Source organism: Nanorana parkeri, unplaced genomic scaffold (genome assembly GCF_000935625.1).
Source record: "Nanorana parkeri isolate BGI_ZX_2015 unplaced genomic scaffold, ASM93562v1 scaffold10, whole genome shotgun sequence".
Classification (NCBI taxonomy): domain Eukaryota; kingdom Metazoa; phylum Chordata; class Amphibia; order Anura; family Dicroglossidae; genus Nanorana; species Nanorana parkeri.
Genome location: NW_017306278.1, coordinates 2,354,123 through 2,370,136, shown reverse-complemented (window position 1 = coordinate 2,370,136; position 16,014 = coordinate 2,354,123). Strand labels below are relative to the sequence as shown.

Sequence of the window (16,014 nt, the reverse complement as noted above, 5' to 3'; positions counted from 1 at the left end):
GGGGGTTGTGAGGGAGAGAGATTTTTTTTTATGCAACCAAAATCGGGCCCTACAGAACACCATGTTATGGAGAAGAAGAAAGGGAGAAGGGTTCTGTAGACCCAACACACTTCCTCTGTCCTAGGGCAACATTGCTGCTCCTCTGTACAGTACAGCGAGTGCATGTTGTCACCCTAGGATACCCTGGCAGGATAAGCCTGAAGAAAGAAAACTAATGCAGCCACCATATCTAAGGGCTGGTAAGCTGCAATTTTTTTTTAATTTTGTTCTCAGGCGTAGACACACTTTAAGGATGATTCCCATCTTCACACAGAACCTGTAGTGATACCTGTGTGCTGATTTATCAATGGGCTTCCTGTATCCAGGGCCGGATTTATTCTCTCTGCTGCCCCAAGGCCAGGTTCCTCAATGCGCCTCCCCCCAAATGGAGAATAGTAGACCTGCAGGCTGCATACCAGTGATCTCGGTGACATCGCAGAGATCACTTGTACAAAACAAGCGGCGGCTTCCCCGCTGTACATTTAGCTCTGCTTGCCCAAATCTTAGGGCTGAATGTAGAAAACAACTACCCGCCCGGCACTGCATGGCCCGGGCATCGGGAGATCGGGATTTCCCAGCCCTGCTGCCCCTCTACTCCCTGCTGCCCCTAGGGCAGGGCTTGGTTGGCCTTGTGGGAAATCGGCCCTGGCTGTATCTCTCAGGAGTTCTAATGATGAGATTTCCTTTCCAGAATTTGCAGATTTTAACTGGGTGGGTGGTTATTGGGGTGTCTGTTTGGTGGGGTGCACAATCCCATGCACACTGCCATGCGGTTTTGAAGGATCCTGTTCAAATGATTTCAGTGGCAGCATGCAGCAAACACATAAAACACAAAAAACAGCATGTAGGATTTTTTTGGCCAATGCTTTGTAGTTCAGGACCAATTGCAACTCCAAATTGCATGCAAACATGCCTGGGGTGAACAAGACAGTGAATCGCGTCCATGATGGGTGCAGCAGCTGCGGTGCTCAGTTGCAGCAGTCGGTCTAATAAAAGAAGATAAGAAATATAGAAGGTAAGCTAATATAGTCCATCAACATCTACCCAAAACCAGGGTCGCCTTATGAAAGGGAAATCTGAATGATGCCACAGACTGTGTATAGAGGGCAGCTCTTTAAATTGACTGGGCTGGATGAAAGGCTGTAGATCTCCCAGCCACAGCAGGCGGCCAAAGAGTCACGGAGAAGCATCTTGGGGATTTGCACAGCTGCAAAAGTCTAAGAGGCTGAAAAAAAAAAAAAGTCCTCGAAAAAGCCTGAGAACAGGCCCTGTAAGATGAAGAAGATGAGGGTGAAAGGACCACTTGTAAGGCAACTCTCCAGGGGCCGATGCAATCTAAGAGGCCATTGAAGGCAACCAACACACACACATTGTAGACCGTGTGCACCAGCGGGAGGGAAATCCTGACTGAAAGGCAGAAGAAGCTTCTTTCGAAACACGGAACCATTAGCACAGCAGAGAAAAGCCCTCGTGGTGCACTGGAGCTTTTGTTTTCTAGTGCAGAGCCACTTGGTTATGGCATGCTGAGGAGTAGGAGTGACCGCACACAGGAACAAATACATTCAGACTTCTCTGTAGAGGTATTCAGACACAATGAAAGGAAGATTCTGTCACGAGAAGGGCAGATTTTGTTTTTTTAATGATAATGTAGCTGTGCTATTATACATACAAACAAAGCTTAAAAAAAGCTTCTTAAAAATAGAAAAGCCACTATAATTAAGAAGCAAGATGGACTGGCCAGAGACAGGGTGAAAGTGATATTTTAGTTATAAGTGGATCCTGGTGGTCTGAGTCAGCTGTAATTCCTGACTTAGAAGTTTTAGGTGTTCCCATCCACCTTTGTGACCCGGCGCCTACTGGCATAAAATAAATATAAAATCCAGCAATGATGGTGGGAGCTTCTCATAATGGGCACAGCAGGTGTACAGAGCTGGGAACTCAGCACAGGGATGGTGGGAGCTCCTCATACTGGGCACGGCAGGTGTACAGAACCTGGGAACCTAGCGCCTGGATAGTGGGAACCCTTCATAATGGGCACCGCAAGTGTGTAGACCTGGAAACTCAGCACAAGGACCGTGTAAACCTCTCATAATGGGCACAACAGGAGTGCACACCCTGGAACTCAGTGTAGAGATTTTGGAAACGCCTAATAATGGAGCACAGCAGGAGTGTAGACCAGGGAAATTAGCACAGAAATAGTAGGAACCCCTCATAATGGGCACAACAGGAGTGCAGACCAGGGAACTCAGCACAAGGATGGTGGAAGATAATTATAAATTGGCAAAGCAGGTGTGCAGACCCGGGAACTCAGACCAAGGATGGTGGGAGCCACTACAAAATGGGCATAGTAGGTGTGTAGACCTGGGAAGTCAGTGCAGAGATGGTGGGAATCCCTCATAATTGGTACAGCAGGTGTGCAGACCCAGCAGCTTAGCACTGGGATGATGGGAACCCCTCATAATGGGCACAGAAGGTGTATAGGCCACAGAACTGAGTACAAGGATAGTGGGAGCTACTTATAATAGGCACGGCGGGTGTACAGACCGGGAAACTCAGCACAGGGATGGTGGGAGCCACTAAAACTGGGCAGGGTAGGCGTGCAGACCCGGTAATTAAGATCTGGGATGGTGGGAACCCCTCATAATGGTAACATCTCAACAACAGACTCCCAAGAGACATAAGAAACTGTCAGGGGGTTTTACTCTCTAGTATCTAGCAAACACTGAATTATCAATTGTGGTTGGACTGAGTGAATTCATCAGTATATATTCAGCGAGAACATATTTGTGGGGGGAGAGGGGAGAGAGAGAGAGAGAGAGAGAGAGAGAGAGAGAGAGAGAGAGAGATAGGGAGATGAGAGAGAGTGAGGAGAGACAGCCAGGAGAGAGAAGGGAGATGAGAGAGAGTGAGGAGAGACAGCCAGGAGAGAGAAGGGAGATGAGAGAGAGTGAGGAGAGACAGCCAGGAGAGAGAGGGGAGAGAGAGAGAGGGGAGAGAGAGAGAGGGGAGAGAGAGAGTAAAGAACAGTTACTAAAACTGAGACGCTAAATCAAATATAATCAGTTAATACTTTTCCTGCAAGTAGGAAAAATTTTTCATTCATGAGAACTGCGTTTTTCTAGTGCTATTATTATGAGATGATAAAAAAACAACCATAAACAGAAACTAACACTTTAATTTCTGCACTTGTATCTGGCAATAAGAGACATGCGGCCCTTACAAGAAATTTTTTCCACGGAAAGTGGTGCCGTTTTTCTGAACGATGAATGGGATAATTATGTGGCCATTAATTAAGTTCTTTTTTAAGATTCAATCACAGGAACTAAGGTAATTATCAGAGTTTGCTGGCTTCAGTTTAATTTCACAAATGATTCTGTTGGCATTCAGCATTAGTTGGAAATAGAAAAAAAGAGAGTAAAGAGTCACGTCCAGTGACATCATTCCTCTTCCCCTTATTTAAAGTTGTTTTTTTGCTTCCCCAGAGCCGACAATGACCTCAATAAAGAAACGCTCCCTTCCTGGTATTTTACAGCAACTTGTTAAACACTGCAAATTAATACTGAGCCTGAGCTGGGGACACTATTTGTCTTAGTTTAATACAAGGGAGAGAGGGGAAGGAAAAATTGATAGGGGGAAAAAAAGGGAAGAGTGGGAAAAGGGCAAGGCCGAGACCTGGCAGGGCAAGACGTGGCCATGGGCAAGGGCAAGACCTGGCAAGGTAAGACATGGCAGAGGGCAAGGGTGTGATGCAGTAAAGGGGAAAAACGAGACCTAGCATGGCGAGAGCCGGCAAAGGCCAAGGGAGCGAGAGCCCGGCAAAGGCCAAGGGAGCGAGAGCCCGGCAAAGGCCAAGGGAGCGAGAGCCCGGCAAAGGCAAGGGAGGGAGAGCCGAGTGAGAGATGGCAAAGGGTAGGAGCGACAAGACATAAAGAAGGGTAAGGGGTAACAAAGGGTGAGGACAAAAATGGGTAAGAGATGAGAAAGGATCAGGAAGAAAAAAAGAGAATAGAGACAAGAGAAGGGAATGGAAGGCAATAAAAAAAGGGAAGATAGGGAAAAGCAGATAAGTGAAGCAAAAAAGAAAAAGGAAGGGAAGCGAAGATAACCTGAATAGAAGAAAAAAGAAAAAAAACGGCAAAAGGTAATCCGAGAGGTATAAATAAAAGGGAAGGAAACAGAATGGATGCCAAAAACGAAGGTAATAAAAAGGAAAAGGGAAAAAAAGGATACAAACAAACACCATAGTGCAAAGGGCAGTAACAGAACAGCCAATCAAAAAACAGCTTTCGTTTGTTTACTCTAAGCTGCTACAATATACATTTTAATTGGTCGGTCTGTCACAACGCCACCTTTATCTTCTATGTTTCGTCCAATCCAGCTTATCCTCTACAACACTGCTGCCATCTCTAGCATCCCGAATACATTTAACATTCTGAAATGCTCCAACACGTTCCCAGCACAGGAAAATTCATAGCAGTCCACAGGAAGCCTCTGCCGTTCCCAGCGGCTCAGAGCTCTCTAAAAGGGAAGATTAACAGGGATTTAACACAGTATTCCCCTTCACTTGCCTGGCTGAACAGAAAGATCCGTCAACATTTAACTGTGTGACCAGAAAGAAAGAAAAAAGGGACGACATCAAAAATACAAAAGGGGCTGGAAGCAAGCCCACTGACAGGCTGGAAATAGGACCTTTTCATGAAATGCCAGAACACAAGAGAATAAAAAACACCCCCCGATAAAACTTCTCAACAAGATGATAAATTGATCCAGGTAGAGAAAGTTGGTTTCTTATACATCACCCGGGGACAAGTCATAAAGCCATGTCTAGACACGAAACGACCATACTGTGGGTACCTCCGACTGGAGTACTCAGCTCTGGCAGGTGAGATAAGCCAACAGCCTAAAGGGAGCTTAAAGGAGAAGTACACAGTCTCTTCACAGATGTATAGAAATATTTGTAAAATTGGTGAGTAATAAGTCACATTTATCGGGATTTCTCCTGTCAAATCAAAGACGTTTCACAGCTTATCCAAGCCACTTCTTCAGGTCTGCTGAAGTCTGTTCATCTGCCAGAAATCCAGCGCTGCCCTGGAATCCCCATCAGCATTGTCGGCTCCAGCTGCTGAACTACAAAACTCAGCCTGTACACCCCCAACCCTCTCTGTGCCTCTCCAATGGCATACATCGAGTTATACCCCCTCCCTCCCAAAGAAAAAAATAAACCTCTCATTAGGCTGCTCATGCAGTGTGTGTAGGGAATGGGCTCCTGGGAGATGTAGTTCTGTGGGTACAGTGTGTGTAGGGAATGGGCTCCTGGGAGATGTAGTTCTGTGGGTACAGTGTGTGTAGGGAATGGGCTCCTGGGAGATGTAGTTCTGTGGGTACAGTGTATGTGGGGAATGGGCTCCTGGGAGATGTAGTTTTGTGGGTACAGTGTGTGTAGGGAATGGGCTCCTGGGAGATGTAGTTCTGTGGGTACAGTGTATGTAGGGAATGGGCTACTGGGAGATGTAGTTCTGTGGGTACAGTGTATGTGGAGAATGGGCTCCTGGGAGATGTAGTTCTTCTGGCAGAAGTGTCAGAAGGCGGGGTGACACCCGATGCAGGTACCGGGTGACACCACGCAGCGACGTCATCGTTTACGCGTGTGACGTCATGCCCGGTCCCGCTGTTACCTGCCGGCGGCCATCTTGGTGATGGACGCCGGCAGACAGAGGAGGGGATGTCACCCGGCGGGATAAGGTATGCCTCCGGGTCCCCTCCTCTCTCTCTCGAGCAACTGTCGGGCTCTCGGTCTCTGACAGAGTGGGGACAGACCTGAGGATGGAGACCGCCAGAGGAGCCTCCAATTGTACAGATACCAGCCTCCAGAACAGATACCATAGTGGCTCCTCTGGTGGTCTCCATCCTCGGGTCTGTCCCCTCCTGTGGTCCCCCCTGAAGGTGGCATTCATTAGACTGGGCGTTTCCTTTGTGCTGATTGGCCCCTTTAGAACACCTCCGCCCTGAGGATGCTTTAAAAGTGAAATGCGTCAAATATAAACAAACAATCTCACCATCCCTAAGATGAAGATAATGTCAAAGTTTTCCAAGTTAAATCTTAAAAATACATTCAAGTCCCTTAAAAGGAGAACTATGGGGTTGGGGCTTTTCCCCATAGTTCTCCTTAGGGTAACGGGAGGACACAAACTAGCGTCCTCCCGTCACCCTAGACTCAGTATACCGCGAGCTACAGCTCGCGGTATACTGAGACGCCGCAGCTGAAGCGGATCCCGACATCGATGTCTGGATCCGCCCAGCTGCGTGAGTGACAGCTGGTTCTGCCTATCTAGAGCCAGCTGTAACCACCCGCTCCCCCGTCCGTTCCGCCAGTCAGAGCTGGAGGATCGGAGCGGGGAGGGGGGAATCCAGCCCCTCCCCTGTCACGGCAGAGAGCTGTGACAGGATCGAGAGGTGAGCGAACGCCGGTATGTGTTCCCTCACTTCCCGATCTACTGAGCCGCCCTGTGACAGTCTCATTGTCACAGGTCGGCTAGAACTATGGAGGTGAGTGAAAAGCACCCCCCTCATAGTTCTCCTTTAACTATGAACAACAATGTATGTTATTTGTGTATCACTCGGCTGTAGATCCTCCAATCATCTCTGCATTGGTGCTGACACTGTCCTTCCTTCTGGAGGGGGGGCTACGTCTGTTCCCCATGGTCCCTGTGTGTGTTGTAAAGTAGTCACCGCTCCAAGATCACTCCCAACTCCCCCTCCCCCCACCCCCCCGCAGGATGGACTACAATCTCAATACAAATCAGTAGACATGCGAATTCGCATGAACCTGCAAATCAATGAAATTCATTTGATTCAGCGGTTCGTCCAAATCCGAAATAAAGAATTTATTATATGCCCAAATATACTAAAACTATATTCGGGCATACATAAATTCGTTTGCAGAACACGCAGCGGCCATATTGGCATCCGGCGCGTTCTGAGCAGGCGTGCTGCCATCTTTGAGTATATCTTGGTATACACCAAGATGGCGGCACCAAAACATACTTTACAACACACACAGGGAACAGACGTAGCCCCCCTCCAGAAGGATAAAGATCTCTAATATAGTCATGTGACTTCAATTTTCAAATCTCATTGGACTCAGCTGAAAATAACTGTCACTTGTATTGGAAATAAGTATCCTTATTCCGAGTGTGTTAGCTTTGGGAATTGGGCCTATAGGAGCAGGGGTAGCAAACCTCCGGCCCGCCAGCTGTGGTGAAACTACAAATCCCATGATGCATCTCTCTTCGAGAGTCATGTCTGTGAGAATCTTGCAATGCCTCATGGGCTTTGTAGTTCCACCACAGCTGAATCGTGAAATCACAGCACACAAAAACGTGCACAAGGGTGCTTGGTCCTTCAATCAAGAAGGGACCACAATTTCCCGACCCCCTGGGGGCGCCAGGCTCCTGACAGGGGTTGAGACTGTTGGTCTGCCAACCCGAAGGCCGGCGGACCCCGATCCTTTGGGGACCTGCCGGAACAGGTCCCTCACAGTACTAGATAGGGGGCTCTCCCGAAGAGAGACCCCCTGGGTGGGAGGAGACAGAGAACCCTATATGAGGGCACAGAATCTCCTCACCACATCGGGAAAAGGCCCCCGAAGGAACCTGCACCCGCTGCAATCTGTGGGTCAAATAGGAAAAATACAAAAACGTGCCAATCGTGTATGAAGTGCATAAATAACGCTCAAGTGCCAGTGCACCACGCTGACAGACCTTAGGGGCCGGAGTGCAAAAATATTGCCCCGGACTAGCCATAAGGCCTGTCCAAGAGGCGTTGTGCAGAAAATGCAATAGGTGCCGTGTCCATGCGCACAGTGAATCACATGTGGGGTCCCACACCCTAGTGATTTCCTGAGCACCCCTGGGACGCCATCCCCAGGGGGCACAGCACCACGGGCTTCTGCCGCCCCCAACCCTCCGGCCAGACCAAGCAAGCATCGGTTCAGTCAGGAGGAATTAGTGCCGAGGAAACTCCCCCTGCTCCATAGGGAATCGCCTCAAGCACCCACCTTCACTCCAGAGAGTACTAAGCAACCACCTGTCCCAAGGACGGTCCATGCTTTTCCCCTCCGAAAACTGATAAGGACAGATACTACCCTTGATCTTAGCCAAAAGGCAGAGAAGTTCCACCACAGCTGAAGGGCCGGAGGTTTGCTACCCCTGCTATAGAGTGAATGAGCAACACACCAGACAAAGCCAACCTGATATAACAGAGGGAGCCCTTGCAAAAGGTTGACTTTTAATTTTTTTGGGTGTTCATATTGAATAAATAAAATAATATACTCGGCGCCGATCACCTGGCGTCATAGTTTACCGCAGATCCATACAGTAATCGAGACTCTCAAAGAACCCGCGTGGAGTCTACCTTTGAAGGGTCCCAATTAAATGACATGCCTGCAGACAGATATCTACATGGGATAATTCAAAGCGTTGCCGTCGCCGCCGCCGCCGCGCTCCGGGCCCGCCATCAAACAGCAACAACAAACCACACAGATAATTATTTGCTCCGAGACAGAAGAGGGAAAATAATCCAGTTCAAAAAATAACCGACCCCCAAAAAAATAAAAGGCATTTTTTTTCTTTTTTTTCAAAAGGTGTCCACGTGTCAGCATTCAGAACGCCGGCTGTGAAAATATCATTAGAGTGTGTGAACGCTTTCTAATATTTACTGATCTTCCTCGGGGACTAAATTATCACAGAGGCCAGGAGGCGGAGAGATGGTCCCTGCGAGCACCGGCCCCGCTTCGTCTGGCACGCATACACGGATTAGACTTAGCGGACTGAACCAGACTGCGCAAGAACTGATCATTAGGCCAAAGCTGAACGCTGCAGATATAAAAGACGCAAATTAACGAAGCCCCAAAATCATTAGTAGATCATTAAATGTATTTTTTACAAGCAGACTATACACAGGGCCAGATTTCCCACAAGGCAGAGGACCGGTCTTGGGGCAGCAGGGGTGTGGAATTCCTATTTCCCGACGCCCGGGACATGCAGTTCCGGGAGCCGGGCGGGTAGTTGTTTTCTACATTTAGCCCCGCTTTGTGCAAGCAGAGCTAAATGTACAGCGGGGAAGCCACCGCTTGTTTTGTACAGGTGATCTCAGCGATGTCGCGGAGATCACTTGCCGGTTGCCTGAATACCGGGGGGCGCATTGAGGAACCTGGCCTTGGGGCAGCAGAGAGAGTAAATCCGGACCCGACTATACAAGCAGTGTAAGTGTCTGACTTTGACCAGGTATCAGCCTTTTTCATTTCCTGTCCAGCAGGGCTAGAGTATGAAACGAAGAAGCAGTACCAAGAGACAATCAGTATATATGCTGACAAGAATGCATGCTGAGAGGAGGAGAGAGCAGGGAAACATAGAGATGGTCTCATCACTGTGTGCTGCTTCTCCTTTCAATGTCCAGTCACAATCTAGGGGGCGGGTCAAGAATGGGTTTCATTCACTGGCTGAGTTCATTCAATCATGGAGGCTCAGCATAACACGTGGGCTTCACCTAGGGGGTCTGCATCGGAAAGCATCGTCATGCCTAGGAACGCCCGCTCCTCAAGACTGACACCCACCCATCAAAGCATTTTGATATTTGCATAACTCCTCCCAAGAGCCCGCCCACTGCTTGCATCAGGGCTGAGGGCTTTTTGGAGGAGCACAGAGATGTTTTCGGATAGCTATGTACAGCACCCTGCCGGCCCCTCCCTCAGCCATGATCTGCCTGCATTGCATAGAGAAGGGCTAGTTGTTTGTGTTTGCCCCCCCCCCCCCTCCCCAAAAGGTCAACGGTTCCCAATACCTCCCCTTTATGGGTATTCTGACTGAGGGAGCAGCACTACTACTCAGGAGAGAAATGGAAAAAGACTAAATATTCTGCTCATCTGTCACTCACTTATCCCGTCCCGAAATTCCACAATCCCATTCAGCAACCAGCCTCCCGTCCCAGTCGCCCCCCCTTCGACCCCCCCTCTCCGCAGCCGCATCATTTTCAACAATTACAACCAGCCGGCACAAATATTTTATAAGCGAGCAAAATATAATTAGCACATGTTCAGCGGAGTGACAGTTACCCCGCATCGGCAGCACAAAAAGACCAATTATTACCCAGAGACAAAAGAGGAGCGTTCACCGGAACAGATTCAGGAGCCCCTCTTTTATATCAGAGTCCCCCACCCTTTCGCATCAGATTTCCCCCTTCACCTCATTCCTCAGGGGTCCTCATTCCACCCCTGGAGGGCCGGAGTTGCCAACCCCCACCCCACCCCCGTAACTTGTAACATTGTGCAACCTTCTTACCGATAAAGCCACCTCAGCTCTTCAACTGAGTGCAATGTGTGACTTACATACATTGCTTTATACCCAGTGATGTGATTTCTGGGTCTCTGTGCTTCTCTATGCGGGGGGCTGTACATAGTTTACCGAAGACATCACAGCACCCTGCCTCAGTGCTTCAGTTCTCCGCTCAAGAGACCTGAGCCCTGATGCAAACAGTGGGCCGGCTCATGGGAAGAGCTATACAAATATCAAAATGCCTTGATGGGTGGGTGTCAGTCTGGAGGAGTGGGCATTCCCCATTGACCTAGGGCACATCACCCCTAGGTAGTTCCCATATGCGATGCTGAACCTCTATTTTTAAAGGAACCGAAATCCAATGAATGAAAGGGGGGGCCTGGAACAGTCTGACTGGGGAGGGAAAAAACTAGATGATGCTGGACGTCCTCCAGGAAATGAGACGGGCTCTATCTGACTTGCTGCAGCTTCTAATGCCTAAAATGTAAACACAGGTATCAGATACTCCCAAATGTTGTCCGCGGTGATTCATTTATTAAACATGGCGGGTCTGGAAGACCCCACCTTCAGCATACCAGATAATATCTGCTGGCCAAGTCACTCAGCAGTACCATGCGTCATCAACAATGCACCCTGCTCTCTGCACAGGCTACCTACAGCACAGCGATGATGCCGCAGCAACTTTCACCAGGTAATATCTGTATGAAGGGTTTATGAAGGGTTTTGTGGCCGGAGTTCAGCTTTGATATTGGACTTCAATGCTACAGGCAGAGAGCCCCGGCCGGAGGGAAGGCTTGTGATCAGACTGCCGGGATCCAGGAATAACTGACCCAGCTGCCACCAGTTGCTGGGAGGATTAGACACCAACAATCTGCTGTATATAATATAAGAGGGTTACCAGGGCGATTATCGAGGGCTGAACATGACACATTCAGAGCTGCAGTGCACTGTAAATATGCCCGCCCTAAGTAACTACCCTGTCGTTTATGGCCTCGAAAGCTTCCGTATGCCCCTAGGCATACCCCATCTACTGCCAACACTGGGGCTCAGTGGTCTCCATACCCCATCTACTGCCAACACTGGGGCTCAGTGGTCTCCATACCCCATCTACTGCCAACACTGGGGCTCAGTTGTCTCCATACCCCATATACTGCCAACACTGGGGCTCATTGGTCTCCATACTCCATATACTGCCAACACTGGGGCTCAGTGATCTCCAAACCCCATATACTGCCAACACTGGGGCTCAGTGGTCTCCATACCCCATCTACTGCCAACACTGGGGCTCAGTGATCTCCATACCCCTTATACTGCCAACACTGGGGCTCAGTGATCTCCTTACCCCATATACCGCCAACACTGGGGTTCAGTCATCTCCATACCCCATCTACTGCCAACACTGGGGCTCAGTAGTCTCCATACCCCATCTACTGCCAACACTGGGGATCAGTCATCTCCATACCCCATATACTGCCAACACTGGGGCTCAGTGATCTCCAAACCCCATATACTGCCAACACTGGGGCTCAGTGGTCTCCATACCCCATCTACTGCCAACACTGGGGATCAGTCATCTCCATACCCCATATACTGCCAACACTGGGGCTCAGTTGTCTCCATACCCCATATACTGCCAACACTGGGGCTCAGTGATCTCCTTACCCCATATACCGCCAACACTGGGGCTCAGTCATCTCCATACCCCATCTACTGCCAAAACTGGGGCTCAGTGGTCTCCATACCCCTTATACTGCCAACACTGGGGATCAGTCATCTCCATACCCCATCTACTGCCAACACTGGGGATCAGTCATCTCCATACCCCATATACTGCCAACACTGGGGCTCAGTGGTCTCCATACCCCATCTACTGCCAACACTGGGGCTCAGTCATCTCCATACCCCATCTAATTCTAACACTGGGGCTCAGTCATCTCCTTACACCATCTACTGCCAAAACTGGGGCTCAGTGGTCTCCATACCCCATATACTGCCAACACTGGGGCTCAGTGATCTCCTTACCCCATATACCGCCAACACTGGGGCTCAGTCATCTCCATAACCCCATCTACTGCCAAAACTGGGGCTCAGTGGTCTCCATACCCCATATACTGCCAACACTGGGGCTCAGTGGTCTCCATACCCCATCTACTGCCAACACTGGGGTTCAGTGGTCTCCATAACCCATCTACTGCCAACGCTGGGGCTCAGTCGTCTCCATACCCCATATACTGCCAACACTGGGGCTCAGTCATCTCCATACCCCAACTACTGCCAACACTGGGGCTCAGTGATCTGCATACCCCATCTAATTCCAACACTGGGGCTCAGTCATCTCCATACCCCATATACCGCCAACACTGGAGCTCAGTGATCTCCATACCCCATAGGAGTGCTATCACTGGGACTCAGTGGTCACCATACCCGATATATTGCCAATACTGGGGCATGAAAGGTCCATTCTGTCCCCTGACCCCCAATGTAAGGGGAGTTTTTCTCACTGGCCACCAATGTAAGGGACATTCTTCCCACTGACCACCAATGTCACGCACTCCACATTCCGTGTTCTTTTATTTTTATATCTCAGTGTACCGTACATGGGAACATCAGTTGTAGATATAACTATGGTCAGGGGTTTCCTGAGACCCGAGAGGTATTTCAAGGGTTCCTCCATGTTGAAAAGGTTGAGAAAGGATGCACTAGGGGAATCCCAATCTGCGGATTATTCCGCTCAGGTCATTTCTGACACAGAACGAAACCTGACACAGGAACCACAAAAGACGACACAAATCATCTTGTAGCAGATTGATGGATAGATTGTACGTAGAAAGTGGATTGTATGAGCTCACTTTCCAGTTCAGCGATGTTGTCCTCGATTGTTCACTTCTCCTGCCTTCTCCAAACTCTTCATCCTTTAGTGAATAACCCTGCTAGAGTCCACTCCCCCTGCCTTGGTCTCATTCCTCCTACTGCAGCGCTCTACTATTAAGCTAAAACAACAGATTTAATAAAAATAATGAAAAGCATAAAAATCCAGCTGAAGAATTTCGCGATGACAGATGTAGGTGGGCAGACATATCGGTGCCAGTGCCGGGGCTCCTGAGAGACAAGAAGCCGGGTGTGTGACTCAGTGTGCCAGCATCTTAAAAATCGGTTCCGAGTGGTATACACGGCCATGTGGGTGGGTTAGATTTGGTGACATTCTACAGCACAAAGTAAGGACGGTTCTATAGGCTGATCTCCAGGACAGAGGCATACGGTGCGGTACAGGAGGCATACGGTGCAGTACAGGAGACATACGGTCCAGTACTTCCAGTACAGACGTATACGGTCCAGTACAGACGTATACGGTCCAGTACAGACGTATACGGTCCAGTACAGACGTATACGGTCCAGTACAGACGTATACGGTCCAGTACAGAGGTATGCGGTCCAGTACAGACGTATACGGTCCAGTACAGACGTATACGGTCCAGTACAGAGGTATGCGGTCCAGTACAGACGTATACGGTCCAGTACAGACGTATACGGTCCAGTACAGACGTATACGGTCCAGTACAGACGTATACGGTCCAGTACAGACGTATACGGTCCAGTACAGACGTATACGGTGCAGTACAGAGGTAAACGGTGCAGTACAGAGGTAAACGGTGCAGTACAGAGGTATACGGTGCAATACTGAGGTATACGGTGCAATACTGAGGTATACGGTGCAGTACTGAGTCGGTAGTACAGGTTCACCATACAAGCTAATTCATATACACAGGTCAGGAGGTATAATGCTGCCCAAACCCAATATGATCACTCGCTTCCCAGTCCATACCTGTCTATAACAACCATTTGTCTGTTGCTGATGAAAATGACAAAATAATCAACTCCAAAGAAAACTAATAAAAATAATAATAGTAATAATAATAGTAATAATAATAATAATAATAATAAATGACACTTTACACACATATATTATTATAATGCTCCATCGTGAAGAAGTGTTATCATCTCATCATTCCACAACGACCAGAAAACGTTTCTTTGGTGTATTTTCTCCTCTAATTGACATTAATGTGTCTTTTATCAGCCAGCCTGACAATGCAGCTATGGTACCGGGTATCCATAGCAACTGCAATTCTCAATGGTTGCTATGGGTTACTGCACTTTGCACATCCTTGCTGCACCGTGCAGTAGTAAGTGTGGTGACCACAGATGTACAGAGAGGCGGACAGCAGTACACCGGCAGGTGACAGATGAGGTGTAATAGACAGGTAAAGTACCTAGTATGTGCTCATTAATGACACTCTCACAATGTAATACACAGGTACGGGTATATACAACCTGCACAGTTATATACAGATAAGTATATTGCACAGGTGGGCACATTTTAGGTTCACACTATGTAATACACAGGTAGGACAATTTACAAGGATGCTCTCTAGGATGCGGTCAGTGTAATACAGAGCTATACTCAGGCAGGTGTTATATACAGGTATAGGGTACTTCGTATGTACTCGGCTCTTCAGCTAGAACCCCGGTAATAGGTGTACAAAGACAAACAGTGTAATATAGAGGTTACTGACCCTGTATGTGCCGGGTGTCCCCAGGGGGATCCAGTATTATAGATGTAACAGCCTCTGTGCCTTTTATATGTGTGTTGAGGAGACAATCTGACCCCCCCTATGGTGTAATATACAGGTATACAGGGCAATAGAGTAATACGGATTATATGTGTGACATTCACCACAACCTCTATAATGGTATAGTGGAATAGGCAGGTAGGCACTGTAATAGGCAGGTAGGCACTGTAATAGGCAGGAATGCAGTGTTATAGGCGTAGGAAGGCAGTGTAAGGGACAGGTAGGCAGTGTAATGGACAGGAATGCAGTGTTATAGGCAGGAAGGCAGTGTAAGGGACAGGTAGGCAGTGTAAGGGACAGGTAGGCAGTGTAATGGACAGGTAGGCAGTGTAATAGGTAGGTATACAGTGTTATAAATAAGTACACAGTGTAATACGCAGGTATACAATGTCATAGACAGGTATACAGCAAGTAATAGAGACTGTCTTACCTTGGATGTGCTGGTTGATGACACTCTCCAGTCGCTCCAGCCTCTCTATAATCCTCAGGGTGTCCCCCTTATCCTCGGGCTCCAGTTTGGTGCTGTCAGGGGCCACATAGAGGCCGGCCATGTAGTTGGTCACCCAGCCCACATAGAGCAGGCACAGGATGTTACTCATCCCGCTCAGGATGACACAGGTGGACACCAGCGGTTTGGTTTTCCTGGTGCACACCATCCTCAGCTGCCTCCATAGAGCCGGGCACTGCCAGGACCCCCTCCGCTCCGACCACTGCTTCTCATCGCACTGAGCGGACAGACACAGCGAGCTGCACCGAGCCACGGGGGAGCGGCCAATCCGGAGCAACCCCTCACACAGCGGACCAATGGCTGGAGGCGGGGGGGGCGGGGACAATCATCGCTACTCAACCTGCTCCTCTCCCCTCACATTCCAGAGCAGAGAGTGCAGAGCGCCCGGGACTGAACACTGACACAATGTATATACACACACCACCGAGAGACACTGATACAATGTATATACACACACCACTGGGAGACACTGATACAATGTATATACACACACCACTGGGAGACA

The 16,014-nt window shown here is 48.9% G+C and overlaps 1 protein-coding gene across 1 annotated transcript in view; it reads right to left on the bottom strand.

Moving 5' to 3' along the window:
- Positions 1–15,746, bottom strand: part of GALNT18 (polypeptide N-acetylgalactosaminyltransferase 18) — a 253,660-nt gene extending 237,914 nt beyond the window's left edge. Inside the window, exon 1 of the mRNA XM_018555328.1 lies at positions 15,432–15,746. Coding sequence (XP_018410830.1) covers positions 15,432–15,657 — 226 coding nt within the window. The 5' untranslated portion in view covers positions 15,658–15,746. The remainder of the gene's footprint in view (positions 1–15,431) is intronic.
- Positions 15,747–16,014: the final 268 nt, after the last annotated feature.